This window comes from Phialemonium atrogriseum (genome assembly GCF_030411735.1).
Source record: "Phialemonium atrogriseum strain 8032-3 unplaced genomic scaffold QBC33scaffold_6, whole genome shotgun sequence".
Lineage (NCBI taxonomy): Eukaryota > Fungi > Ascomycota > Sordariomycetes > Cephalothecales > Cephalothecaceae > Phialemonium > Phialemonium atrogriseum.
The window spans coordinates 170612-195394 of NW_026848143.1; the positions used below are offsets into that span (position 1 = coordinate 170612).

The following is a 24783-nucleotide window of genomic DNA, read 5'->3' on the forward strand; positions in this document are numbered from 1 at the left end:
TGAGAAAGAACTGAACTCCGCAAATGCAGCAGACGCCCCCCCCCCCCCCCCCAAATCCAGCCCTGCCTGCAGCTCTATGATGACGGAACACTCCTCTCCTTGTCCTAGTTTAGTTTATCCAAACCCCCACCCCCGGAATCGGCACCACAGACCCGAAAACCCGTGCAGAGTCCGGGCCTAGTACGCCGTCCCGAACCGGCCCTCCTCCTCGGCAGGGGCCGTGGCAAACCGGCTCTCTTCCCTGCCGTGGGCCATCCCGAACCGGCCGTCATCCTGACCTGGGGCCGTCCCGAACCGGTCATCTTCCCGCCGGCCGGGAGCGACCTCACCCGGTCCAGCGGGCGGCGACGGCCTCCTGCCGACTGGGCGCTCCTCGCCGGGTCCCCAGCCTGTGCCGGTTCCGGCGCCGCCGCCCCCGACGCTCTCTATGGCTTCCTCCTCGTCGCCGGGCCGCACGGCCGCAGCTGCCACGAGGTGGACGTCGTCGTCGTCGTCTTCGAGGCGCATCCGGTCCGTGGCGTAGCTGAAGCTGCCGATGCCGGCCCAGAAGGCCTTGTCGCGGGAGCGGGGGCCCCATGCCCAGCCGGCGCCCTGGGCGATGGGGAGGTGGTAGTATCGGAAGGCGAAGATGGCGGTGGCAGTGCCGATGAGGAAGCCGAAAAGGATATCGAAGCCGTGGTGGCGGAAGTCGAACCAGCGCGACCCCGCGATGAAGACGGCGCCAAAGGTCGGAAGCACGCAGAGGCCCAGCAGGTACAGCGGCGGCGAGGCCGCCTGCCGTCGCACCGCGGCCACGGCCGTCGTGTGCATGGCCATGCGCGTGTGCAGGGACGGGTCCGCGGGAATGGCGAGCCTCTCGTTGCGGACTGCGCTGCGGTCCGAGAGCTCATACGACTCCCCCCCCGCGCTGTCGCTGCGGTTGCCGCCGCGGAAGGAGGAGTTGTTGCGGGGGAGGCGCGAGGGGAAGGCAGCGAAGGAGGCGTCGGAGTAGCCCGGCGGTGCGATGAAAGGGAGTGTTATGGCGAACTTGCTGGCGATGAAAAGGGAGAGGTAGAGGAGACCCGCAGCTGAAGAGCTTGAATGCCCACTGGGATAGCTCCTGAACCCGTCATCCAGAAACGCCTTGTCGGGGTTCTTGCAAATATCGCCGCTCACCAACTGGCCGTTGCTGCTCACGTTGGCGATGCCGCCAACGATGTACTTGCTCAGATTGGCGAGGTCCGGCTGGCAGCGCGAGAGCAAGTCGGGGCGCGGCTTGCCGAACATGTTCTTCATGCCGTTGGTGATGAAGAACGCGGCTATCACGGACAGCCCAAGGCCTAGCAGGCCAATGTGTAGCTCCCAGAGCTTGCGCCTCCATATGAGCGACTTCGGGGTGCCCCGAGGGACCGTTGCGCCCGGCACAAAGACGAGGGCGATGATGATGATAATGACTATGGGAGCAGCGGTGTTGGCCACGAAAGCGATGGAGGCAGGGACCGTTTCATCGACTGTAAACGGGAATCTAGAAAGGCGCGGTCAGGACACTGGTGGGGGAACATATTTGTATCACATTAGGCTGTAGGGGAGGTCGCAACGCACGAGATATTGGGGTCTTCGAGAGAGAAGGGCCGCTTGTTCGGGGTCATCTGGCCAAGGAGCAGGCCGACGACGCCAAAGACGACCAAGATTATCCAGTCGAAGACGTACGAGGCTACGAGCACCCAGCCACCTTTCTTGTGTCGCCTGTCGGGCACATGGCGCGCCGAGTCGAGACTCTTCATTCTGGAATAACTGTGCGGGCCCGGGTGTGCATGTATTTGAACGTATGGAGATTTGGCCGGAATAAAGGGGGTTGCAAGACCGTCGTCGGGCATCTGGTCTGTCCTTCACCGGCTCCCGGAGACGGAGGGTACGAGGGAGGCGAATTGGTAAAGGGAAGACAGAAGCGCGCCTCCCACATTAAACCAGAGGAGGAGCGTCGACGGGGGTTCAGCTGCCAGTCACTGAAATATGAATATCAGGGGGTGCAAAGGTACGTATGCGGAAGTTGGTCGTGTGTTGCAGGTGCAAGGGCCAACCTGGTTGCAGGTGACTTGGGCTGTTGGTACTTGGAGACGTGGATTGTGCTTGGTGATCTTTGTTCCGTCGAACACCGAGTCGCCAGAATAAATAAACTACGTGTCGTGTAAACTCTCTCGAGGGCGCCCTTCCTTTTTTATTCACTCCATCTTCCAAGTCTTATGGTGGATGCGCTGGGAAATCAATATACCACTTGGTATACCTGAGGTCTCCCAGCTGATGTTAGATAGGTAAGCGCTAATTGCTTGCCAGCCGCTATCGCTATGGTAGCACACGACCCCTGCCAGCCTTGCAACCCACACCAACTCAGCGCTCGGCGGATCCAACTGAGGCAGTGCTTCTCCATCCATCATGATCTTCGCCTGAATTTTGTAGATCTGAATATACGTGCAGCTGGTGTATCCATATCAAGCCTTGTTGCACAAAAAGATTGGTGAATCCAATCCCTTCTTGACATTGAATTTCCACAAGTCAAACAAACGTCAGCCAGGGCAATGCCCAATTTTGTATTGGCCAGTCACTTGATCCGTCCGCCAACAGCGCCATATTCACTAGCTCGGCCAGCCGCACTGCCATCTCAGGATCGCAGCCACGCTTGGCGATGCCTGCCAATTGCTGCGGTAGCTCAGCTCATGATTCTGTGGGTATCGGCGTGCAGCCACATGTACCTCGCGGTGTGCCATACTCTTTGTTTGTAGAGACGCCCACTATTTCCTTGACATGTGGGAAATATAGGAAATATATCCCTTGGGGAATGAAACCAGCAACATCCCTCCCACATGCAGCTGTGAAAGAAAGAATAATAGTCATATGGAAGACTGGAGAGCTATGCCAAGATACTTACCTTCTCTGCTTCGCGCAAGAGCAACACCATTTCCGACCCCGTCTGCAACCAGAAGAGAGAAGATAGCTCTCCATAAGGCGAAGGTCAGGCTGCGAATTGTGACAAGACAAAAGGTAAGGATACTTCGTCTTCGATATAACGTATTGTACAATATGTGAATGGCCCCGGAATGTACACAATGATCTTTACAACACATCTACTCCTTGGATTTCTTGGATGCCTTGCCGCGCTGCCTTCCCATGTTCCGAACCCGAGGAACAACCACCCACTTGTTGACATTGTGCGTACGCCGAGTCTTGAAGCCACCTTTCGCCTGCACAGTCGGTTAGCCAAAGAGTAAGTCGATTTAGGACAGTCATTTCGAGGACTCACAAGCTGTCCCCAAGGACTGACGGGGTGACGATTGCCCTTGGACTTTCCACGGCCACCACCGTGGGGATGCTCAACTGCGACAGTGTAAGCCTTCGGTAAGAAAACTGGGGGCAAGAGAGGAGAGACATACAGGCATTCATTGCCACACCCCTCACTGTTGGCCTGATGTTCAACCATCTACTCCTTCCTGCCTTGCCAAGCTGCCTATAGTGATGGAGGGTATTGCTGGCGACTCCGATCGTTGCACATGCGTCCTTGCTCACTTTTCTGACCTCGCCACTCTGCAGTCGGACATTGACGTATTTGCCAGTCATGACTTTCGTGCCATCTTCTCGAGTTTCCTCCTCCTTGGATACAACGACGGCATGGGTGCCGGCGCTGCGACAAAACACGGCCCCGCCGTCGGGGCGAGAACCGACATTATACACCGTCGTGCCGACGGGAATCATGTGCATCGGGAGGCAGTTCCCCCTCCAGGCCGTCTTGGCAGCCAGGATACCGGGATCAATGACGCCGCCCATGCTGTCGAGGAGGTCTTGTGGGATGCCCGATCGGTAGCTCTGGACAACATCGCCAGCCCTCATTCCGTCCGCCGCCACAATGTAGCTCTTCTTCCCGGTCGCCTGATCGGTCAGCAGAGCGATGTGTGCGCTTCGTCCCGGGTCGTGCTCAATACGCTCCACGAGATGTGGCCCCGGCGCCCATCTCTTGAAATCGACGGTACGTATTCTCCTCTTGACGCCTCCACCGCGATGCCTGACCGTTATAACGCCGGTGTTGTTTCTCCCACCCTTCGACTGGCCCTTTTTGGGGAAAGTAAGCGGCAGGTATGGCCGCCCTTTCCAAAGATGGTCATTGATGGGACGCTTGAGATGTCGGACTCCCGGGGTTCGGGGCTTATATGTTCGCATCAGAGCCGATTCCTTCTCGGACCTGGTAGGAGGTGTGGGAACCGCAAAGCTGCTAGAAACTGCGCCTTGAGAGGATGAGGTCTCTCGATTGCTGCTCTGTGTAGGTGTTGCATAGCTTCTGGTGAGGCGCAAAACAACACTGCTGCGACAGAATGAGACACTGCTCCTGGCCAGTGGCCGAAGCCTAGGCTGTAACATTGTTGCCAAGGGAGCCTATCGAAGCTCAAGCCGAGCTCGAGGAGGGTTGATATGGTTCAATTGAACGAAGAAATCATGAGAGGAATTGCGTTTAACTGCATGAGTTGATCTCCAGACGTAATGACCATCCGCCAATGCTTTGGTTGGCGGTTGTTAGACAGCTTCGGCGAGGTCGAAAAAAAGTTGATCAACTATGCGCCGATCCGATGAGTTGAGCCACACCGGGCGACATCAGACTAAACTCCCGCTGGAGCCCCCAGTGTGGCTTTAACGGTAGTGGGGCAGCGCGTCTAGCCACAGCTCAGAGCGCGAAGAGTCTCGGGTGGGGTATGGCGGGTCGCATACCCCTGGCGTTCCTTCCGTTGCTGGGTTGGCGGGAAGGTTTTGGGCGAATCAGCAAGCCGTTGCCCCGCGGTTGCCTCTGTTGACTGTGGGCTTTATGCAAGGGAGGTCAGCAAAAAGTTCAGTACGTACCCCAGTCGCGTACCAGGGCATCCGTACTTTGTACCTCCAGCCATCATAACATCCACTCTCCTTCCCTTTCCCACCTGCTTAGATACCTGCTGCGTTTCCAACACGCCCCTCTGACCTGACCATTGCTGCAACTCAATTCATAAGAAGTAAGCAGGAGCATCATCTTATCTTTCTCAGTTGCATTGGCGTTTTGCAGTCCTATCTCGCCGCACTTTGGCCGCTACGCGTCGTTCTGCACAAGCACCCTAGCAACCAGAATTGCAGCGTCACCCAGGTCGCGATCCGTGCTAGTGGCTGGTACTTTGTCTCGCTTGGCACGTCGGTTTTGGTACCTCGTCCCACACACCTCTCCTCCTCTCAAACCTACCATAGCAGAGTCCCGTCTCCTCCACCTCCGCCAACTCCTCTTAAAAACAAGAACACTCCCTACACATAACATCCCCTCCCGGGCCCTCATCAGTCCTCCAGCCCTTGACCTCTCCATCCTCCTCCTATCTGTCAACGCGTGTGCCTGGACGACCACTCCAAATCGTGATCCTCTCGGTTGGAGGACTTGGGTCCCGCGTTCGACCTCGAATAATAATAATCGGGCCCTACGACCTCTATCTCAACCATAACAGAGATAGTACACCAGCTGCATGACTGTTTGTCTGCAGTGACTGGAATCAGGTACGAGCCTCTCCCTCCCAGCTGCCTTTTCTCCCTGCCCACTGCCCATTGGATTCGGATATTACCTCGCGTCTCCCAACCAGACCTACACAATCACAGCACCACGACCTTCAACACAACTGCTCATTGCCTGCTCATGGCCAAGTGATTCAGACACGACAGCTAACCGTGTATCATCAGCACATTTTGAGACCTCGTTGGTTGTATTAAAACAGCATCTCTTGCACAATGCCTGGCGTAAGTAGCAATGCTTCCTCTCCGTCTACCACGGTATATACGCGTCTAAACAGTGATTCTAACCCGCCCATCCAGGGACGCCCTACTACCAGGCAGCGCCTCGTTTCTAACGAGAATGACGAGAACAGCGGCTCGACGCGTGTGACGCGGGCCACGCGGGCCAAGGCTGCCGCCCTCAATGTTGACGAGCTCTCGCTCCCGTCCAAGGCGGCCCTGCAGTCGAAGAAGTCTACCGTCAACGCCAATGCCCAAGCCGGACAGCGCAGGCGTGCTGCTCTTGGCGATGTCAGCAATGTTACCAAGGTTGATGTGGATGCGAAGAAGGTCGTTGCCGGCAAGACTGGGCTTGTATCCAAGGCTGCCCAGCCCAGTGGTATCCAGAAGAAGACTACTACAACCAGCACCACCCGAACAGCTCTGGGTTCCAAGGAGATCAACAAGAAGGTCGAGCCAAAACGCTCTGGATCTGGCTCGGGTGCCATTGGGGCCGTTCAGAAGAGAAAGGTGTTGGCATCCACATCCAACACCAAGGAAGGAGTGACACCTGAGGAGGGTGAACCTCGTCGCAAGAAGGTGCACACCGCAGAACCCGAGAAACGGTCCTCTAAGTCGGAGGAGATCGCAAGCAACGTGTTTGTTCCAGAGGCTCCCTCGGCGGTCGAGTTTCCGCCCGGTGTTAGAGACCTCGACAGCGAAGACCTCGAAGACCCGTTGATGGTTGCTGAATACGCCAATGAAATCTTTGAATACCTGCGCGATCTCGAATGCAACTCGGTCCCAAATCCTGAGTACATGTCTCACCAGGACGACCTCGAGTGGAAGACCAGAGGCATTCTTATTGACTGGCTCATTGAGGTGCACACCCGTTTCCATCTCCTGCCCGAGACCCTCTTCCTGGCCGTCAATGTCATCGATCGCTTCCTCTCGGAGAAGGTTGTCCAGCTCGACCGTCTGCAGCTTGTCGGCATCACTGCCATGTTCATCGCGTCCAAGTACGAGGAGGTACTCTCGCCGCATGTCGCCAACTTCCGTCACGTTGCAGATGATGGCTTCACCGAGTCCGAAATCCTCAGCGCCGAGCGTTTCATTCTCAACACTCTCAGCTATGACTTGAGCTATCCGAACCCCATGAACTTCCTCCGTCGCATCTCCAAGGCAGACAACTACGATATCCAGACCCGGACTGTTGGCAAGTATCTTACGGAGATCAGCTTGCTTGACCACCGTTTCATGGCCTATCGTTCAAGCCATGTTGCTGCTGCGGCCATGTACTTGGCCCGTTTGATCCTAGATCGGGGCGATTGGGTAAGCACTCACAGCCCGACGCATGTGCAAAGTGTAGGAGAGACAGACAGACTAACAGCCCGACAGGACGAGACTCTTTCGTATTACGCTGGATACACCGAGGAAGATATTGAGCCCGTCTTCCAGCTCATGGTTGACTACCTCGCTCGACCCGTTGTCCACGAGGCCTTCTTCAAGAAGTACGCGAGCAAGAAGTTCCTCAAAGGTATGCTGCTCTCTCGTCGATTCGTCGATTCCTCCTTCCCACGCAACCCTCGGCTGACTTTGTTTGATGCGCAGCCTCCATCCTGACTCGCCACTGGGCAAAGAAGAATGCCCACATCTACGGCATTGCTGATACCCACCTCTCCCTCGACCAAATCTCATAGAGATGTGGTCTTATCTCTCCGTCCCGGCACCGGGATAGACGGCCACCACTTCTATCAGGATCTTGTTGACTCAGGATACACACCACAGCATAATATGTGGTTGGATCGATGCCGCCTTGACGAACCATGATCAAACTATAGATTTTACGACACGCTCATCAACAGCTTCCGCATCGTCACGAGACATGCCTTTGCCCCCCTCACAGCAGTATCTGATACGGGTCGACGGCGAGTTGCAGAGTTCAACTCGCCTGCCAGTGTTCCCAACACGGCATTCAATTTCTTGTGTGGACGGCTTTCATTGTTGGCGGTTGCCACTACACTCAACGTACTGCGACGGCGCTCGGCGTCCTTGGCCATGGGTGTCAAGGATTGATATTCCTGGAGGTTTTTCCTTTTTTTTCTTCTCTATCGCATCCTTTCCCTGTGGGTGTCTGTCTGGACCTGCTATTGCCTTACATCTCGGGACTTATCTTGCCTCAGAGTGTGTCGGGCCACCCACCCCTTTGAGACGGGTGCCCGTTTAGCCTGAGGGTAGTGAAGTAATCTTGTGTTTGAGTAAACCACCTGGTGTGGTCCAGATGGATGGGCAGTCGGCTATGGGTGATTCCTAGTGTTGCGGGACAGGGGCGAGGGGCATGAGAAAAGCTGTACATACTACATAGGGGTTTTTACTTGACCCGGTGAACTGGTCTATGTACGCACGGGCATGAGAAAATTGCATTGCATTGGTTCTTTACTATCTCTAAATCTGATTTGGACTTGCTCGACGCCGCCGTCTCTCATAATTCAGCTGCTCTATGATCAGTATGTAGGCCCATGTGCTTGTCGTCTTCGTCCCAAGTACGAACCAGGAGGTGAGCACCCTATGTACCTCTCCTCCGAGAATTAGCATGCAAACCGGTGGCTAGTGGTTCTCGAACAGGCTCTCCGGAGACTACTGTTCCGGTACTGTAATCTACCCATGTTCCCCTTAGTAGCCCAGATGAACACCCACTTCCCCGTCTCTGCCTCACCACCACCCGCCATTAAAATCACCGCCACCACACACGCCAATTCCCCCGCCCCCGGCTCCCGATGCCTTAAAATAGTACCTCTCAGCAGGCTCCCCTCCGCCGCTCCTGATACCCCCTCCTCAGCTCCCTCAGGCGGGCGCCCGGCGGCTCCCCCGGTCGGGCCCAGACTCCCTCGACGGCATCATATGCGGCGCTCCGGGCGGTTACTGTCGGGGCTGGCAAGGGGGGGTGTGGGAGGATGAGGGGATGGCCATGATTGCGAGGAGGGAGATTTCGGGATGGCATTTATGGGTTGGATGGGGAGGTGAGGCGTGGATGCTGTTGTGGTTTGTCTTGAGGGCATGGCGAATGGGACTGGAACGAGGAGGGGAGGTTCGAGGTAGGGTAGCCTTGTGGTCTAGGGGTTCTCCTCTAGGGGTTGTCTGTTTTTGATATCTACATCGAGGATAACTGTTTTTGCAGTCCTTCGGGAAACGGTTGGGGCTCATGCGGTGAGGGCGTCCAACAAGCGAATTGATGACCACCTCCTTGCCCATGATTATACTCCTACAACTCTGTCCCTCTCTCCCAGTACCCTCCCCAGCGCCTAAGTTACGCACCTACCCCCAGACACTCCAGTGCTCCACTTGAACACAACTTCCTGGGCAACATCATGCCTCGACACGTGCTCTCAACCTTGCGGAATTTCTTCTTAGCAGCCCTGGATGAGCCCTTCATGAGGCCAGTGAGTCGAGGGAACCGGGACGGGGGCTGTTCCATGACACAGCCTGGCATGTAGGTCGAGACCCCGGACATGGAGGTGACGACAGACCATGAGTCGGGGACGTCGAGGTAGAACTCATCGCCTGGGTCACAGGTAGGGTCCTCCTTTGGGTCTTTGATGTAGTACGTCGGCAAGGGGAACTCCTGGGGTTTCCGGGTTGGAGTAGGTCTGGGATCACCAGCTGGTAGAGTGTCATCACTACTTGCCGGAAGCCTCTCATCCAGACCGTCCTCGAGGGCTAGAATCTCACTCAGGGTTGCCAGGATAAGGCTATCGTAAATACTGTCATCGTCGTCAAAGCCGCCAAAGACGTGCTTGTTGTCATCCTCGTGGCCTTCGGCGGGTTCTTCATCTGACTCCTCAGATTCCTCGGGTATCAGGCTTAGTTGCCGTCCTGCCACGAAGGTATACTCCAGGGGGAGACGTGGGGGCTGTGCCTCCTCGAAATCTGTCTCCTCGTCCGGCACCTGAAGCCCTCCCAGTCGTGTCCGAAAATTGCAAGGGCTGCCACGCCTCAGGGGATAGGCACCACTTGCCTGAGGTGGAGGGAGGGCTTGGGTTTTGTGGTTGCTTGACCCCTCAGATGGCGTAAACAAGGCTGCCTTCTTTATTCTCCGCTTCACCCGGGAGGTTATGCTCGAGGTGCTTGAGTGCGACATTCTTGCGGTTGGTGTTGTCGGTTGGTATTGTCGGTGGGCCTTCTGGAGGGCGCCTTTTATGGGCATATCAACAGGGGGATTCATTCACTCCTGGATGCAGGTTAGAAGCAGAGGTGAATTGAGGATGAGAATATTCACTCACTTTTCCCAGAAGAATTGTATCTCCTTGTTTGTGAGGGCAAGGGTGGGGATTGGATGAAAGTAATCGAAGAATCTGAGTCGTCTGGCTTTAATATTGAACTGGCTCCTGGTCATGTCTGTTTGTTTGCTACAGGCCTGGTGTGACCATTGTACCGAAGTTTTGACTGTTGTCGTATGGACTCAGTCAAAACCAACGAGGCAACGAAGACCGTTTTTTTGTGAACAATGGATACCTCTACTGCTAAAAGACGTCTATCTGGCTGGTGCTAGCAGGTAAACATAGCCCGACTTGGTAGTTTGGGGGGAGCCTTGATGGAGCTCACCGGCCTGACTCTGTTAGCTGCTCATCCCATCCCTCGGTATGAGGCGCTGCCTGACACAGACAAGTAGGCATAAACAAGCCTATTGAAAAGGCCATTGTATCCTAAGCCCACAACTGAAGAAACCCGAATGCCTGAAGAGGATAGGTAGAGGATACACATATATGTGGTGGTTCTCTGACTTCGACTATCAGGTCTATTTCTATCCGGTCCATCAAATCTGAGCCTAGGTACCTCGTTCCAGAGAGGAGATTAGGAGGAGTCTAGGAGGAACTAATCAAGCCGTGGTCATAGGTGGGAGACGCCTGCCCATCCGCCTATCTGCCGCGTTCACTTTCTAATCAGAAGCATCCCTCGTCATCAGAAGCTTCCCTCGTCAGTTCATCGTCGGTCCCCAGATAGGAATCTACGACTGGCACATCTTATTACCTAGACTGGCAAGCCTTGGCTGGCGTGAGTATCTAGTGCCTCTCTGGCGTGGGTATCTTCCATACTCGCCGCCTCGAAAATCGAAACTCAACCTCATCTACAACCCACACTCCACGCTATTACGCCCATAATGAGCCATAACACCGAGACGGTGGCTCCTAATCCAACGAGCACAGCCGATGAAAAAAGTGGAAAGGAATCCCAGCCTCCGCGACTTTCCTGGTAGGATACGGCCAACTCGCTTCCCCAGTGATCCTCAAAAGCTAACCGCCCAATTTGCAGGGAACCGCTCGAGGTGGTCCTTGTTAAGACAACTGACGGAGGTCAGTTCTTTGTCCACAAGACCATGCTAGAAGACTCGTCTCGTTTTGTTCAAGAGTATTCTATTTGGGAGTCGGCCCACGCCCAACACCCGGCGGACGGCCACATAGAGAAATTCGAGTTCCAGGTCGACCTCAACGGTGAACAATTCAAGTTCTACGTTGACATTCTATACCGCTCCTTTTTCGTCCCCGACTTCAAATTCCGCTTGGGTACCTTGGAAAAACTGACGAAAGTCGTCGACCTCTACGTCTCAGCAAAGAAGCTCTCGAGCCATAGGATATCTGGCGTCGTAGAGGAGGCTCTCAAACAGATATCCTCAATCATATCACCCATGGGTTGGCAGCGTTGGCACTCCAGCCAACCCCGCGAGAGTGTGAAGAGTTGGGTAGTGGCCATACAGACCACCTACGACACCTGCAAGAATGCAGGCATGAGCGATCCTTGTCTGGACGGCCTCGTTGAGGCGTGTGCCAACATGCCATCACTAGTCTTCGCAGATATTTTTACCGAGCTCCATGGCGACTTTGCTACTCTTGTCACCAGGAAGTTTTGCCTTGACGCAGGCGCAGCCTGGCCAGAAGCGGAAGGAGCCTCATGATTCATGAGTAGCATATGGCTGAGGACATGGCGGAGGAGAGGCAGGCTGGGATACTAGGTGGACAAGAATCCATCATTCTATCAGATGAATGAAGATAGAACATCTGCAAGTTGGCAGTAGGTGGAGTCTGCCGTTTTGGCAGACCCAAGGGCAGGGGACATTGTTCACATGTACAGCCGTTTTACTGGCTATATGACCATGTACTCTTTGGTGTTTCTTCCCGCTTTGATAGCACGAGGGTCAAGCGCTACTAGATGGTGCCTGTGGCTTAGCAACAAGGAACAATGATGGAACTGTCATTGACTTCTTCTAGTACCTCATAAACCATGGACCTATGGAGAGTCAGAGTTGTTGTGTTGCGGTTGCTTCCAACCTTCTGACGGAAGAGGATCTCAGCCCCGTGTCTCGAGATAGGGATGATGACTGAGGTCAGGTTAGAAGCAGGTGGCGACATAAGACACAAAAAGTATCTTGTTCTTTCCCTCCATCTTGGGATATCGTCACCATACTCATTAGTAAACCGACTGCCGCTTCGTGCTGATTGCTATGTATGTCCTCTGCAGATGCATGTATCGTACCCCTAGACCCTCTTTTGGTGCATGTATATAATTATAGGGGTGATTGGGGTTGTTGAAAATTGTGGGTCTAATCTGCCAAAAATGGCAGGGCCTGGACAAGCATCGGTAGGTACCTACTGTTTCGGCTTCACCTACTCGCACCGCAAAGCACCTTGCAGATCGAATCAAAGTCGCAACCATGGAGAATGGACCAGCAACACAGGGCGATGGGAAGGATCCCTCTAGCTTCCTCGGCCAGATTATCGGGAACCCCGTCACCGTCAAGCTGAACTCTGGTGTTGTGTACAAGGGTAATGAAACCCACCCCGGACGAACGCCTGAATCCCTGACCTGACAGAATCAAATATGTAGGCGAGCTACAGTCGGTGGATGGATACATGAACATCGCCCTTGAGAAGGCCGAGGAATACATCGACGGCGCGAAGCGGAGAACGTATGGCGATGCCTTCGTGAGGGGCAACAACGGTAAGCCGGCATCCATCCTCATTCGCTCTGCATCTTACGAACCTCTAACCGTTGGTATCAGTCATGTATGTCTCTGCCGACTGACGAGATTTATTCTTGTTTTCTTTTCCAGGCAACCCAAGATTCACTATCCTTGGTGGATGGCCAGATGTTGTCGGCTTGGGAGGGAGGCTTGGCCCCTACGCAAATCCCTGACAGGGGAGGCTTTCATCCACATGATGGATATTCCCAACGCCATGGCCCAAGAACTATGGTGGATAAAAGAGTTTACGGTTACGGCAGTGAGTAAAACTGGTGGCCACTGGGTTTGTGTACGGATCATGGTGTTCGCGCGATTTATTGCCTACCCACGGAAATGCTACTTCGGCCTTGCCATGCCTACTCCCACAGTCTACCCAGGCAGAGCCTTTTCATATCCTATCTGTCCAAGCGAAGTATGTCACACCGTGAAGGGCAATCTGGCCTTTTTCGTTTCTCTCCACGTCATCGGACTGCAGTGCCTGCTTGAACGTCCTAATGCCTTCCTCCCTCCTTCCCCCCTTGAGGATGGCAACCTGGCTCAGGGTGTTGATGCGGGCCCACAGAGCATCCTCCGAGAGCCAGACCGTCCATTTCACCGAGTCCTCGCCCAGCGGAAGCGAGAACCTAGGCAGCCCGTCAGTCAAGGAATCTTTCAGGATCTGGAATGGGTTGAACTTGAGCTGGTCGGCAAACACGTTTTGCCAGGCCTCGTCGCGGAACCTGGGCAGGCCGTCTGTTGCTATGGACCAGATCCATTCGTTCAGCTTGGCTTCCCACGAGGTCGTCGCCTTCCACGACTTCGGCTTGTTGTCTGCGACCATGTATGTGTGAGCGGCTCAGGCCTCAGCAGCCGGGGGAGTTGGTTGTAAAGCAGTCTCACAGTCCTCGATGTTCCATATCATGCCAAATACAGCCTTAGGCTTCAGGACGCGGCGTATCTCCCTGAGCGCCTCCCCGGTGGCGAACCTTCCCTTAACTGGTAAGCATCGCGACTTCCTCGGCGGACTCAGGGACAGTGTTCTCTGTTACCAATGGAATGATTGGGCGGCGATGCATGCGTCCCCCCATCCATCGTCGACGGGCAGTTTCGCTGCATGGCCGTCCAGGACCGTAACGTTTCTTAGCTTCTTTGCGACCAATTGGCCTCTCATGCTCTCGAGAGGCTCAGTGGCAAGGACGTTGTAGTTTTCGTGCCTCTCAGCGAGCAGCTCGGTGAACTTTCCGGTCCCGGACGCAATTTCCACAACGTTTACATTGGCTCGGTCGGCAATCTTGAGATGTGCCAGAAACCTGTCCACGGCTTCAGATGAGTACGATGGTCGGTAAGCATCGTACGCGCTAGCGTCCTTGAACCCTTCGGAAGCAGCCGTTGGAAGGTGGTGGGGAGGCGTCGTCATGCCGTGGGAGTGGAGATGGAAATCTACTAGAGACGGAGGGGCAAGAGTTCAACAAGATAATAGGTAACTGAACCACTTGAGTTACTTGCCAGAGCAACAACATAATTCTAGCTGCTGCTTATCAGTCCTCCTACATCAGCTTACGGTCTTCCTTCATCAGTCCTCCTACATCGGCATCGGCTTCCGTCCCAGGTGGTTGGCCGTAGCCAGGGGGGAGCTCCATAGATCAGTTCAACTAACTTAAAGAAGCTAGTTTTTCCGATTTGATGACTTGTGTGATTGTTTTAGGTACCGCAGTAGGTATGCCGGAGCTGCGGAATAGACCACGTGACTTCATGAGAACCGCATGGGCCAACAGAAAATCTCCACTTTTGAATGACATCCACTGTGAGCAACGACCACACCTTATTCGGACACCACAAGCAAATCCTCATTTGTATTTTGGTGATTGTAATATGCAGAATCGTGCTATTCCATTGATTCTGGCTTGATAGGAGCTTTTTCCGGCGTGGCTCGTGATATTGGGCGTGTTTCTCGGGCCATTTCTGCAGTTTCTAGCATGTACGGCTTATGTATCCCGACAGAAGCTTCTAGGCCATTCTCGATGATGCGAATGGCTTCGCTGCTCACCACAGCTACGTGTTATTACGCCATAATCATACAATGTCTCCCCACTTGTGATCAATTCGGAATACACTGGTAGGTTCGTCACTCCTCTATGATCGTCTGATACCTTCCGCGGATTTCTTTAGTTTGGGGAAGTTGCGATGCACTGGAGGCATGGCTCTCCCCTTCTGTAGGTTTCTTTGACGTTGACGAAGGCGCGTTACACTGGCTCTGGCATAATTCTAGAATCTGCTCATACTTTCTGTACATTTCTCGCGAGGTTGAGGAAGGTGCAGGCCCGTCCCCTCCCAAGTATAAATCTTTCTCAAACCCTCCAAAGTTGAAGTCTTCTCTCTCAACTCAGACAACAAGCAACAGCAAGCAAAACACTTGATGCAATCACTCAGACCAGTCGCAAGAAGACTCCCACGAACTCTACGCTCAAACATCATCACCGCGAACAACCTCTGCAGACCACTCAGCAGCACATCAGCCAACATGTCGTTCTTCCCCCGATCATTCTACGGCTCCGACGCCAGCTTCACCCCTCTCTTCCGGCTCCTGGATGACTTCGACAGCTACTCCCGCGAGGTCCAGGGCACCCAGGAGGGCGGCCGGCGCTCGGCCCGCACCCGCACCTTCAGTCCCCGCTTCGATGTTCGCGAGGTCGAGGGCGCCTACGAACTGCACGGCGAGCTCCCTGGAATCGCCCGTGAGAACGTGAACATTGAGTTCACCGAGCCGCAGACCATCGTCGTCAGCGGCCGCGTTGAGCGCAGCTACACGGCCGGCACCCCGCCCGCCGGCCTGATCGAGGACCTCAGCAAGAAGGCCACCATCACCGAGGAGGGCGAGAAGACCTCCACCCCGCCTGCCAAGGAGAAAAGCGCCGCCGAGGGGACCGCAAACGGAAACGGAAACGGAAACGGCGGTGCCCAGCGCGCTGAAAAGTTCTGGGTGTCGGAGCGCTCCGTCGGCGAGTTCTCCCGCACCTTCAGCTTCCCGACCCCGGTCGACCACGACGGTGTGACCGCGGGTCTCAACAACGGCGTCCTATCCGTCACCATCCCGAAGGCCAAGAAGAAGGAGGCCCGCCGCATCGCTATCAACTGAGGTCGCCTCGTCTTTCGGCTAACACCTCCTTCCTGAACAATCGTTCCGTTTGCACTTTTGGGGGTCATTGTACGAATACGAACATGGGAAGGAGTTTTGCAGTTTTACGGAAGCTCAGCCTTTGCACGGAGTAGTAGGGTTGATGGATCACTGGACATCCCATGGACACGGGCGTTTTCCTGCGCATGGCTTCTTTTGTCACGACGAACGACCTTCTTTACTTCACTCATTGAGCCTTGGTCTGATACATCCCACTCTCTAGCGAAACAAAATAGTAATAATAAAAAGATCCCAGCTTTCTATTAATAAAAACGACGCTGCAAAATACATGGTGTACCTACTTTACCTTACCTATGAACTTCCTTCTTGGGTGTTATGTACGTCTTCATGATGCTTCCCCCAGACCATGATCGTCAGTGTCACCAGGGCCACAATTGCCGGATGGCGTCATTCGGCTCCACAAAATAGGTTCGCCTCTGTCGATCGACGTTGAATGCTTTGATCCCCAGAAAAGGGGACTCGAACGGCCATCGAGGCCGGTGCGGCGTCCGGTGGCACATGGCGTGTTCGAAATCGAGATTTCCTTAGCGTGCCTAGCTGGGTAGATACCTATCTGCTTTGTGTGTGAATTAGAGTAATGTATTCCCAAGTCCCCTTTTCGCAAGGATTAGGCTGGTGGGGTTCGAAATGCGGCTTTGGGGGGAAGGGACGAGACGAGCTCTAGGCCCCCTGACGTCACCTGTCGGAGGTGGCGAGGATTAGGGGTCGATGCTGAAGATTGCCACTTCGAAGTTTCCTCCCGGCCAACTGGAGATTCAGCGGCAGTTGATGTCGGCCATACCACGTGTTCTTGTCACCGGCCTTCTCTTTCAGATATGTAGGCTATCGAGCCTCCCAGCTAAGCCTGGATTGCAGGTTCCTGAACCCAGGAAACTGGCCGAGATGCTGTCCAGAGCTGTGTGTCCGAGGCTTTGTATCACACCTAAATCAAATTTATCCGCGTAGGATAAGGGCATTGTAGTTCGCCGTCTTGGGGACTGTATCACAACTAAGTAGCACAGAAAGCATCGCCAATGGCGCATCTGGCCTTCTTTCACGGCTTCCCAGGCCATTCCGGCACGCTGGGGACGAGAAGCAGGAGGAGAAGATACCAGGGACCAGGAACCCGGAACCAAACGTAGAGAAGGAACTCGAGATTAAATTCCGTCGCTCACCCGTGCACGCTTCCATATACAAAAGAAAGAAATAGAAAGCCAAAAAAAACTGACCAAAAAACAAAGCCCCCCAACCACCAAAAGAAAAATATGAAAATATAAAATAAAAATAAAATAAAATGATTCCACCACTTGTGCCTCATCATAGAAACAATATATTGAAGGGCAAACCTCAATTGCTGCCTCTGGTCCTTGCTTCACATTTGGTAATGAGGTCGCATCGGCGGGTATCCGGTCATCATGGTTACAGCGCCCCTTAAACCCCCGGAAACGCCCGACAGAACGCCCGGCGCCGGGCTCTGCGACTTGTTGAACAGCCCGATCAGGCGCCGACCGACCGAGGGCTCCAGCTCGGTACCGTCCCTCGCGATCTTGACCTCCCTGTTGGAGTTCCAGGGGTTTCTCAGCCCCCGCGTCCGGTAGAAGGGCAACCTCGTCGTGGAAAGCCACTCGAGCTTGAAAGGCTTTCCCCACGCCTTGTTCTCTCCTTCTGCGCCGTCAGCTCCGCCTGGCACGCCGCTCTCATCCTCCACGACCGAGCCCGCTCCTGACCCCGATTCCTCTCCGTCACATTGCCCCCCCACGCTTTCCAGACCACTGTCGTCTCTCTCTGCCTCCCAGAATATTGTGCCCCGTGCAGAGTCGTCGATGATGCGTCCCTTGGGCGCAAACTCGGTAGCTTCGGTGGGGATGGCCTTGGGGAGGTCGGGGTCGGTGGCAGACTGGGCCTTGGGGGCGAACTCGATCGCGGCCGTCGGATCGTTGTCAATCGGGGAGACCATTCGTGCATAGCCGAAATACTCTCCGGACTTGTTGGCGGAGAAGATAAGGTAAACATTGTCTACGGACTGCGGTTTTGGCCAAGGTGAAGCCAGATCGTTAGCAATCAGAAACTGTCTGGCAAATGTCGTTCTCTGTGCTAGGCTAGCCGTCCCCATGCCTATGCCCTCTCTCCCTCCCCGCCCCCCCTTCTCTCTCTCCCTCTCTCTCTCTCGCTCTCTCTCGCACGCTCCACTCACCTCGAAAGCCTTATTAAGATTATCCTCGTTGTGGGACTGAGTCGCCCAGATCCCCGTCCGCACGCTCAACTCCAAGTCCTCGACAGTCAGGCTCTTCAGGACAAAGAACCTGTCCTTCTGCGATCCCGGCCCGTCGACCGACGGGGCGGTTTTGCCTTCGCTGACTGGGCCCAGCATCGGGGTGGCTCTATCGGACTCGGAACCCCCCCCTGGAGAAGCCGCATCTGGCTGGCTCCCCGGCTGCGATGTCGAGGCCGCGGGGCCGGTCGGGGCGCTGGTACCGGCTGCACCTTCGACTGTGTTCTTCCGCAACCGACTGACGAGCCGTACTGTCTGGAATCTCGAATCGTGAAGCTTCTGCTGGGCTGCGGCGCAGCTCTGTTCGTCCTTGAAATTGGCAAACGCACAATTACTCTTCGAAATGAGAAATAGTGATTCTAGTCCCTTCGTTTCCTTGCACACGTGATGTACCAGACTCATCAGATCGGTCTGGGGAGGAAGGTTTCCAACCCAGATAGCGTGGCCTTTTTGAGCATGTTAGGGCAAAGCTCAAGGCGTGCGAAGGGGGAGAGGCACATACCACTTTGTTTGGGCTTTCGAGGGGGTCCTCGGACAACACTCGGACGAGAATCGGAAGCTACCAGAGCGTCAGTTGTGTGCATGGTGCATGGTGCATCTGCGTCCTCAATACCGCCTGGTGCGACTTACATGATGCGCGGTCTTGCGATGGAGTCGAGGTACCAGTCTGGTTGAAATGTAGGGATTTCGACAACCTAGGGTCCGACTGCGGAGTGCCTGACGGCAGATATTGTGCGGCAAAGACCTGCCCTGTGAGCGCCTGAGCTTGTGCTGGGTAATGTCCCGCTTGATCATAGTAGTATGGAGTGGAAGGCGGTCCCTGACCCGGCTGATTCATGATGACGGGGTTGTGATAGAAACCCATGGTCGGCCGGGACATATTCGCGTATGTCTGAGATGGCGAAAGCGGAGCTGGGTAATACTGTGCCATGTGTGGATGCTGTTGGAGATAGTACTGGTGGTTCTCAAACGGCTGCTGGACGGGTAGCTGGTTCGGTATGGCGGGAGACGGTCCTACAGGATGGTTGAACCGCTGCTGTCCTTGAAGGTATTGCTCAGCTCTATAGCTAGGTTGGGGCAGAGCATTCGCCATGGAACTCATGTCGTATGGCCCTCCTTGGGGAGGCCCGTGAGGCTTCGCCATGTCGCGCCGGGACGAGACGCTATACCGGGGGTCGTCGTAATATTGCTGTGGAAAGTGTTGGTGGACCGACCAGTTGTTCGTCGCGATTTGTCCTGGAGGATAGGGTGGCTGGGGTGCAGGGCTCTGCCCTTGAAAGGCGCTGGGTGCGCCGTCTTGTACTACAGTCTCCCTCGAGTTGCCAGCTTCGGGTGGTGCGCCTCCCATCTGGTTTCAAAAGGCGGTCGAGCGGCCGGCCAAAGGTCCGGGACTGAGGATACTGACTACAAAATCTCGGTAGAGGTCAACCAGGAGTCGGGATTCCAAAATATGTTGGATGTTGAAGCAGCGTCTGGCTGGCTAAGACGGGTAGGGAAGGCGAGGTAAAATGTCCACGAGGTGCGACGCAAAATCACAGCAAGCCTCTTGTGGATCCAACCACAGTCGTGCGGGATTTGCTCCGGAACCAGTGGCCTTGAATGGAGCAGGTGCCGTTGGGTTATGTATATTGTACACGGCGCGGCCACAGGGCAAGGGCACGTTTCTGACGGGGTGTCTTTTCGGGTTATGACACCATGAGCTAGATCTAGATTGTCTAGGTCCTATGTAGGTGTGAGAGGCTTCGGTCTTTTGTGGGTGTGTTCTTGGGGGGCGACAGACTTGACTACGGGCCCAATGCTAAAACAGAGAGGACCTCGAAGAAGAATAAGGACCCGGAGGCCAATACTAGCCCAATACAAGGGTTGTTGGGCAGAAGAGGGTATCTGGTATATCCCCTTGGGATGGTTGACAAGGGTCGGGTCGTCTGCTGGATTTGCCACAGGGCCGAGTGGGGACGCAAAGGGACGGGATAGGGAAGGAGGACAGGCTCCCCGGCGCTTGCTGTCCCCGGCCTGTCGTCCTTCTCTTTGAACAGTGCTAGCAAATCGTGGCCTTGGCTGGGGAAGCCACGATGATGTAGGTAGGAACCGATGTGGCTGTGGCACAGATGAGGAAGCAGAGCCGAGGGGTTACCCGGCAGATTGGCCAGTCTGCTCTCTGCTTTCAGACCCGGAGGTTTGGCAGACTTTACAGACCAAAGGGAGGGAAGTGGCTTACTGCGGGGCGGCGCCAATCTTCGTCCCAATTCTCGCTTCGATCTGTAGTGGACGTCTGCGTATGGAGCTCTCGGCAGGGATAGTGACGGCTTCTGACGCGTCCGAGGAGAGACTACCATGGAAGGTAAGTAGGTAGGTACCTTAGGTAGGTACCAGGTATGAACAAAGGTACGGGTAGAATAAGTACGACGGATCTAAGAGCCCAGGTTATTGGTCATTTCTGACCATAACTAGGGAGCATGACGAGCACGGTGAGGGCAGCATGGAAAGGAGTAGGCGAGAGCTAGCGGGACCACAAGGAGGGCTGGAGTACGTATGGGCAGGTTGGACAGGGACAGGGCCAACAGGTTTTTGCATTTTGCACTGGGAGGATGGGGATCTGGGAAAGAAGATGGGGATTTTTATTTGACCCATCTTCAAGAGGCGTTGGCGCAGAGGACGGGGCCAATGTAGCTAAAGGGTCCTTAGTACCTGTGTTGATGATAGCTGGTACGTAGTAGGAGGAGAAGTAGTGTAAAATGGGATGCAGAGGCAAGACGCCGGGCCAAGCCACCGAGCCACAATTGTTCTAGCCTTCGAAGTTCGAGCCCACGATCTATGATCTTCCAGGTCGTATCACCTAGGTACCCCGGTCTTCTCCGCCGAGACGTACCTACCCGGCCTTGACCTTCCCCGACCATTTATGTAGCTAAGACGAGTACCTGAAAAGTACTTTGCCACTAAGACACTGGGGAACCAAAAAGGTGCCGATTCCTACCTACCTAACTTACACCTTAGAAGGAAGTCCGGCACAGTCTCTTATGAGGAGTACGAGGAGGGCAGTGCAAGCGATAGTTCTAGGGAGGTAGAGGGCATGGTGCTGATGAGCTGGGACAAGCACCGGTGCCGGAAAACGTGGCAGACGGAGACTGCTTGGAAACACAAAGGTTTTGCAGCCTAGCACTCGTGCCAGCGTGTGTGTTTCTGCTGGCAGGGGAGATCTATGGCTTGTTTTTTTTGAGCAGATTATTGCTAGTAAGAGGGAGATCGCCAACTTCTGTGAAGGCTCAGGGTATAGCTAGCCAAGATATAGGAAGACAGATGGTGGTAAATGATGCAGTGAGAAACTTGTTAAGACAAGCAAGAACAAGTTCGATGAGAGAACGATGCAGGGACCTGGAGCTTGTATCTGCCCAGTAATGTGGTGGAATGGCAACCCCAGGTCCTGCCCTGGTGCAGTGTACGTCATAAAGCTGGCAAGCAGGGCATGGCGGCTCGCAATGTGGATGGCAGCACCAGGATCAACTGGTGGGGGCAATTGAGATGTATCTTGGATGTACATACAATCCAGGACATGCACTAGGGTACCTAAGGTACCTTTTGGTATTCTATATGACTTTAGGTCGGTAGGTTGGAAGTAGTTGGTGATAACTTACATACTATACTGGCCCCAAGCAAAAGGGAATAAATAGGAAGCACAAGGAAATGAAGGGAACTTAAATGGAAGGAATGGCCCCGCCCACAACGATTTTCCAGAACACCCTAGAAGTCAGAGGTCCGTAGAGGTAGGTAGGTACCTATCATGTAGTTGGGACGGCTGTAACCCGACTTAGATCGGCCCAGCCCCACAGGGGTCTTCACCCCTTTTCCCGTCGCCTCATGGTTCTCGCCACCTCACCTTCAGATCAAAGCTGGCGTCCAGCCGGCCACAGGCCTGCCCCACCAGATACTGTGTTTACGAAGTACATGCACACTATCCTAGTACATGAAAGTACAAGTATCCATGGCACTGAACTGTAGAGTCAACGCCACGCGTCCATCCTCTCCCGATCAATCTGGTGCTAGTTGAGATGTGAACGGCCCGCTCACGAACTTTTGGTCCCACCACTTCGCTACAATCCTAGCAATTAGCCCGTAACCGCGGGGCTTAAAACAGCTAGACCGGACATTTTCTTCCGCGCTGGTAGCATACTATGTATACATAGATTCGGTATTTTTTTTTAGCTTTGGACGGGTCTCCCAATTGAGTCGCGAGCCGTCTTCCTTCCAGCCTCAGGCTTACCAGTAAATCGCGACTGCTTCAGTGACGTCACTTTACTGGTTGTACCCAAGAGTCCTCACGTTTTCTCTTCATCGGTGCCGATTGAGTTTTACTGATGAGGCTGATGAGAGCTGAACACGTGCAGACTCTATCTTGCTATGTTGGAGGGTTTCGGCCTGGCCCGAAATCAAGCGTTGCCAAGTGGTTCTAGACTGGACTACGGTAATTGTTGACTATTTTGCTCTGCAATGGTGTACAAAACGTACACCTGAGGATGTCCAAACTTTTATTCTTTGACCTCGTGGCTGATAGGAACTCTTTGTCGCCGGCGACTCGGCACTCCTGACAAAACAGTCCTTACATAGTGTACGTATAGAGGTTATCTTGACAAGGGTTGATATTGAAGGCGAATGTGAGAGTCCGCCATATGCAGTAGCATACGGGTAGTCCACGACCCGAGCAATGCTTGAAGGACAGGGAATCAGTGCGGGTGGCAAAACCAAAGGAAAACACGGCCAATTTCTGACTGGGAACGATACCATTTGCCACTGGTCCCGTTTCTGATTGCGTCGAACGGCCTGGGCTTTACAGTATGCAGCGTGGGAAGCCGCATTTGTGCCTGGATTGGCCGAGGATACTCTGCGCTAAGTTGGGCACGCAGCAGGTCCTGTAGGAAATCAGCTACCCCACTCGCTTGTTTTCTGGGTAAGGGCCGGAGATATCTCCTCGCGCTCTAGGCAGGCCCAGAGTGGCATTATGGGCAGCCACAGTGGCGACCGGGTGTGGCTATACATAGAGGGAAACCTTGATTCGGCCGCGGACATATATCCTGCACCTCGAAGCGGGTGCAAAACGGCCTTGCATCAAGGTATCGAACAGTAACCGTATGGTTGGGTGGTGTGGGAGTGTGTTAGTGTGTGTGGAGACTAGCCTTACTTATATCACTGCCCTCGAGGTTATCGTCGTTTGGAATAGTAGCTAGCGGGGTTAGGGGGTAGTAGAAATAAGTAGGTAGAACCGTCACCTGTAATAGCCTCGCTGACTGTAAATTGGAGAAGCTGCCTCAATGCCAGGAATGGAGTGGCAATCAGTTGTGTACCTGCATGCTGAGACTGCCTGGACCTGAGCGGGCCTTCTGAGCAGCCGGGATATGATGAAATGCCACCTGTGCCCAAAGCTTGGGGAATGTTTGTTTAGTGTACATAACGGAACATACAAAGGCGTCTTCCCCCTCGCAGTGCGCCGCCTCCCTGAAGCTTAATCTTGCTTCAACGGTAGGTAGATCTCCTCGATACCCTCCTGCGTGACAACCAGCATCTGTAAGCCATCGCCGACCTCGATATGGCGCTCCACTGCGCCATCAAACGCATCCTTGACCAGGATCTCGACCTCGCTCCTTGACAGCGGGCGCCGTCCCCGCTCCTGCAGCGCGTGGCCCTCGCCGCTGCCGGGGACGTACTGGTTCTTGAAGTTGACCTGGTTGTCCAGGAAGGGCGTGATCAGGCTCGCCGCGGCGCCGCCGGCGCGGGACTGCTCGCGCTCGTAGCTGCCGACGGGGTCGTACGAGTAGACGGCGCCCTTGCCCTCCTCGTCCAGGCCGCCCAGGATGGCGTAGGCGTAGTAGGGGAAGAAACGCTTCTGGTAGAGGATCGTCGATAGCCGCTGGGCGCAGGCGTTGACGCTCATGGGCTTGCCGTGCCGGTAGCGGTACATCTTGCAGACGGCGTCGAGCCGCTCCTTGAGGGCCTCGCCGTCGGCCGCGAAGCCTACCACCGACAGGACCATGGTTGCGTCGTGCTGGTCCGCCGTCGAGCCGCCGATCCGGAACACCTTCGGGTGGTACCGGCTGTTGATGCTGTAGCCCGATGTCAGCCTCGTGTCGCCGGCCATGATGGTGAAGTCTGCGCCGGCGATGGCGAGCGTCGAGCCGCCGTTGTCCGTGTACCTGTGGTAACGACCCCGGGTTAGCTTGGGGAGTCCGTACTTCGGGGAGATTAGGGCGGCTGGAAGGAACGGTGTCTCCTCACGGGTCGAAGCGGTGTTCCCGGGCACCTTCTGGTGCGTTGACTTTGGGTGCATCGTTGAACGAGTAGTTGGGTCCGTTCATAACGGGATTCTGGCTGAACATTGCAGCCATGTTGCCGAATTCCGCTAATCAGAAATCGTCTAACAGAGCTCCTTTCTTCCTCTGGGAATGGGCGAAACGGTCACAGGAGGGTAGGGCCGTCTAGCGTTGAGATGGAGTTCGTTCCGAAGGTGAAGCTGAGATTGCCCGGGGCAGTCGTTTCGATGAAGTTCAATATTGAGCTGGGAGGCGCGCGTCAACCTTGCAGCCTTGCTGAGACAGGGAGCTCTGGGTGACTAAG

At 54.8% G+C, this 24783-nt stretch overlaps 10 protein-coding genes across 10 annotated transcripts; 4 read left to right on the forward strand and 6 right to left on the reverse strand.

Annotated features, from left to right (window-relative positions):
* Positions 1–46: 46 nt before the first annotated feature.
* QBC33DRAFT_319961 (PAP2 domain-protein) lies at positions 47–2338 on the reverse strand. Its single transcript, XM_060423579.1, has 2 exons — positions 1582–2338; positions 47–1504 (listed from the first exon to the last, which is right to left on the reverse strand). The coding sequence occupies exons 1-2, from the start codon at positions 1854–1856 to the stop codon at positions 178–180; spliced, it is 1602 nt and encodes a 533-aa protein (XP_060285657.1). The 5' UTR covers positions 1857–2338; the 3' UTR covers positions 47–177.
* A 582-nt stretch (positions 2339–2920) lies between these two features.
* On the reverse strand, positions 2921–4628 carry QBC33DRAFT_530758 (translation protein SH3-like domain-containing protein). The gene is made up of 3 exons (XM_060427257.1): positions 3408–4628; positions 3278–3351; positions 2921–3218 (listed from the first exon to the last, which is right to left on the reverse strand). The coding sequence occupies exons 1-3, from the start codon at positions 4384–4386 to the stop codon at positions 3102–3104; spliced, it is 1170 nt and encodes a 389-aa protein (XP_060285658.1). The 5' UTR covers positions 4387–4628; the 3' UTR covers positions 2921–3101.
* A 1069-nt stretch (positions 4629–5697) lies between these two features.
* QBC33DRAFT_320065 (putative g2 mitotic-specific cyclin-b protein) lies at positions 5698–7532 on the forward strand. Its single transcript, XM_060423583.1, has 4 exons — positions 5698–5766; positions 5842–7071; positions 7138–7276; positions 7351–7532. Exons 1-4 carry the CDS (start codon positions 5758–5760, stop codon positions 7437–7439), a joined length of 1467 nt encoding a protein of 488 aa, XP_060285659.1. The 5' UTR covers positions 5698–5757; the 3' UTR covers positions 7440–7532.
* A 1173-nt stretch (positions 7533–8705) lies between these two features.
* On the reverse strand, positions 8706–9877 carry QBC33DRAFT_604168 (uncharacterized protein; the record flags this gene model as incomplete). Its single annotated transcript, XM_060432241.1, has 1 exon — positions 8706–9877. The coding sequence occupies one exon, from the start codon at positions 9875–9877 to the stop codon at positions 9047–9049; it is 831 nt and encodes a 276-aa protein (XP_060285660.1). The 3' UTR covers positions 8706–9046.
* A 915-nt stretch (positions 9878–10792) lies between these two features.
* QBC33DRAFT_567663 (uncharacterized protein) lies at positions 10793–11689 on the forward strand (the record flags this gene model as incomplete). Its single annotated transcript, XM_060430497.1, has 2 exons — positions 10793–10989; positions 11050–11689. The coding sequence occupies exons 1-2, from the start codon at positions 10898–10900 to the stop codon at positions 11687–11689; spliced, it is 732 nt and encodes a 243-aa protein (XP_060285661.1). The 5' UTR covers positions 10793–10897.
* A 756-nt stretch (positions 11690–12445) lies between these two features.
* QBC33DRAFT_556745 (U6 snRNA-associated Sm-like protein LSm6) lies at positions 12446–12816 on the forward strand (the record flags this gene model as incomplete). Its single annotated transcript, XM_060429748.1, has 3 exons — positions 12446–12557; positions 12619–12732; positions 12794–12816. 3 exons carry the CDS (start codon positions 12446–12448, stop codon positions 12814–12816), a joined length of 249 nt encoding a protein of 82 aa, XP_060285662.1.
* Positions 12817–13142: 326 nt separating this feature from the next.
* On the reverse strand, positions 13143–14150 carry QBC33DRAFT_556746 (S-adenosyl-L-methionine-dependent methyltransferase; the record flags this gene model as incomplete). The annotated part of the gene is made up of 3 exons (XM_060429749.1): positions 13143–13564; positions 13634–13719; positions 13783–14150. The coding sequence occupies 3 exons, from the start codon at positions 14148–14150 to the stop codon at positions 13143–13145; spliced, it is 876 nt and encodes a 291-aa protein (XP_060285663.1).
* A 635-nt stretch (positions 14151–14785) lies between these two features.
* Positions 14786–16332, forward strand: QBC33DRAFT_320201 (HSP20-like chaperone). The gene is made up of 3 exons (XM_060423585.1): positions 14786–14853; positions 15179–16108; positions 16165–16332. Exon 2 carries the CDS (start codon positions 15255–15257, stop codon positions 15867–15869), a length of 615 nt encoding a protein of 204 aa, XP_060285664.1. The 5' UTR covers positions 14786–14853; positions 15179–15254; the 3' UTR covers positions 15870–16108; positions 16165–16332.
* A 798-nt stretch (positions 16333–17130) lies between these two features.
* On the reverse strand, positions 17131–19873 carry QBC33DRAFT_320111 (YT521-B-like domain-containing protein). Its single transcript, XM_060423584.1, has 4 exons — positions 18811–19873; positions 18683–18739; positions 18103–18626; positions 17131–17931 (listed from the first exon to the last, which is right to left on the reverse strand). The coding sequence occupies exons 1-4, from the start codon at positions 19526–19528 to the stop codon at positions 17281–17283; spliced, it is 1950 nt and encodes a 649-aa protein (XP_060285665.1). The 5' UTR covers positions 19529–19873; the 3' UTR covers positions 17131–17280.
* A 3529-nt stretch (positions 19874–23402) lies between these two features.
* Positions 23403–24706, reverse strand: QBC33DRAFT_530783 (proteasome subunit beta type-6). The gene is made up of 2 exons (XM_060427258.1): positions 24445–24706; positions 23403–24362 (listed from the first exon to the last, which is right to left on the reverse strand). Exons 1-2 carry the CDS (start codon positions 24552–24554, stop codon positions 23675–23677), a joined length of 798 nt encoding a protein of 265 aa, XP_060285666.1. The 5' UTR covers positions 24555–24706; the 3' UTR covers positions 23403–23674.
* Positions 24707–24783: the final 77 nt, after the last annotated feature.

Coding starts and splice junctions, on each gene's coding strand:
- QBC33DRAFT_320111 (XM_060423584.1), bottom strand. CDS start 19,528: ATGGGAGGCGCACCACCCGAAGCTGGCAACTCGAGGGAGACTGTAGTA. Junction 18,740..18,810: donor ATCGCAAGACCGCGCATCAT/GTAAGTCGCACC, acceptor ACGCTCTGGTAG/CTTCCGATTCTCGTCCGAGT. Junction 18,627..18,682: donor TCGAAAGCCCAAACAAAGTG/GTATGTGCCTCT, acceptor ATGCTCAAAAAG/GCCACGCTATCTGGGTTGGA.
- QBC33DRAFT_530783 (XM_060427258.1), bottom strand. CDS start 24,554: ATGGCTGCAATGTTCAGCCAGAATCCCGTTATGAACGGACCCAACTAC. Junction 24,363..24,444: donor CGGGAACACCGCTTCGACCC/GTGAGGAGACAC, acceptor TCGTTACCACAG/GTACACGGACAACGGCGGCT.
- QBC33DRAFT_320201 (XM_060423585.1), top strand. CDS start 15,255: ATGTCGTTCTTCCCCCGATCATTCTACGGCTCCGACGCCAGCTTCACC.
- QBC33DRAFT_320065 (XM_060423583.1), top strand. Junction 7,072..7,137: donor TCCTAGATCGGGGCGATTGG/GTAAGCACTCAC, acceptor ACAGCCCGACAG/GACGAGACTCTTTCGTATTA. Junction 7,277..7,350: donor GAGCAAGAAGTTCCTCAAAG/GTATGCTGCTCT, acceptor TTTGATGCGCAG/CCTCCATCCTGACTCGCCAC.
- QBC33DRAFT_319961 (XM_060423579.1), bottom strand. CDS start 1,856: ATGCCCGACGACGGTCTTGCAACCCCCTTTATTCCGGCCAAATCTCCA. Junction 1,505..1,581: donor CTCGAAGACCCCAATATCTC/GTGCGTTGCGAC, acceptor GCGCCTTTCTAG/ATTCCCGTTTACAGTCGATG.
- QBC33DRAFT_530758 (XM_060427257.1), bottom strand. CDS start 4,386: ATGTTACAGCCTAGGCTTCGGCCACTGGCCAGGAGCAGTGTCTCATTC. Junction 3,352..3,407: donor GGGTGTGGCAATGAATGCCT/GTATGTCTCTCC, acceptor ACACTGTCGCAG/TTGAGCATCCCCACGGTGGT. Junction 3,219..3,277: donor TCAGTCCTTGGGGACAGCTT/GTGAGTCCTCGA, acceptor CCGACTGTGCAG/GCGAAAGGTGGCTTCAAGAC.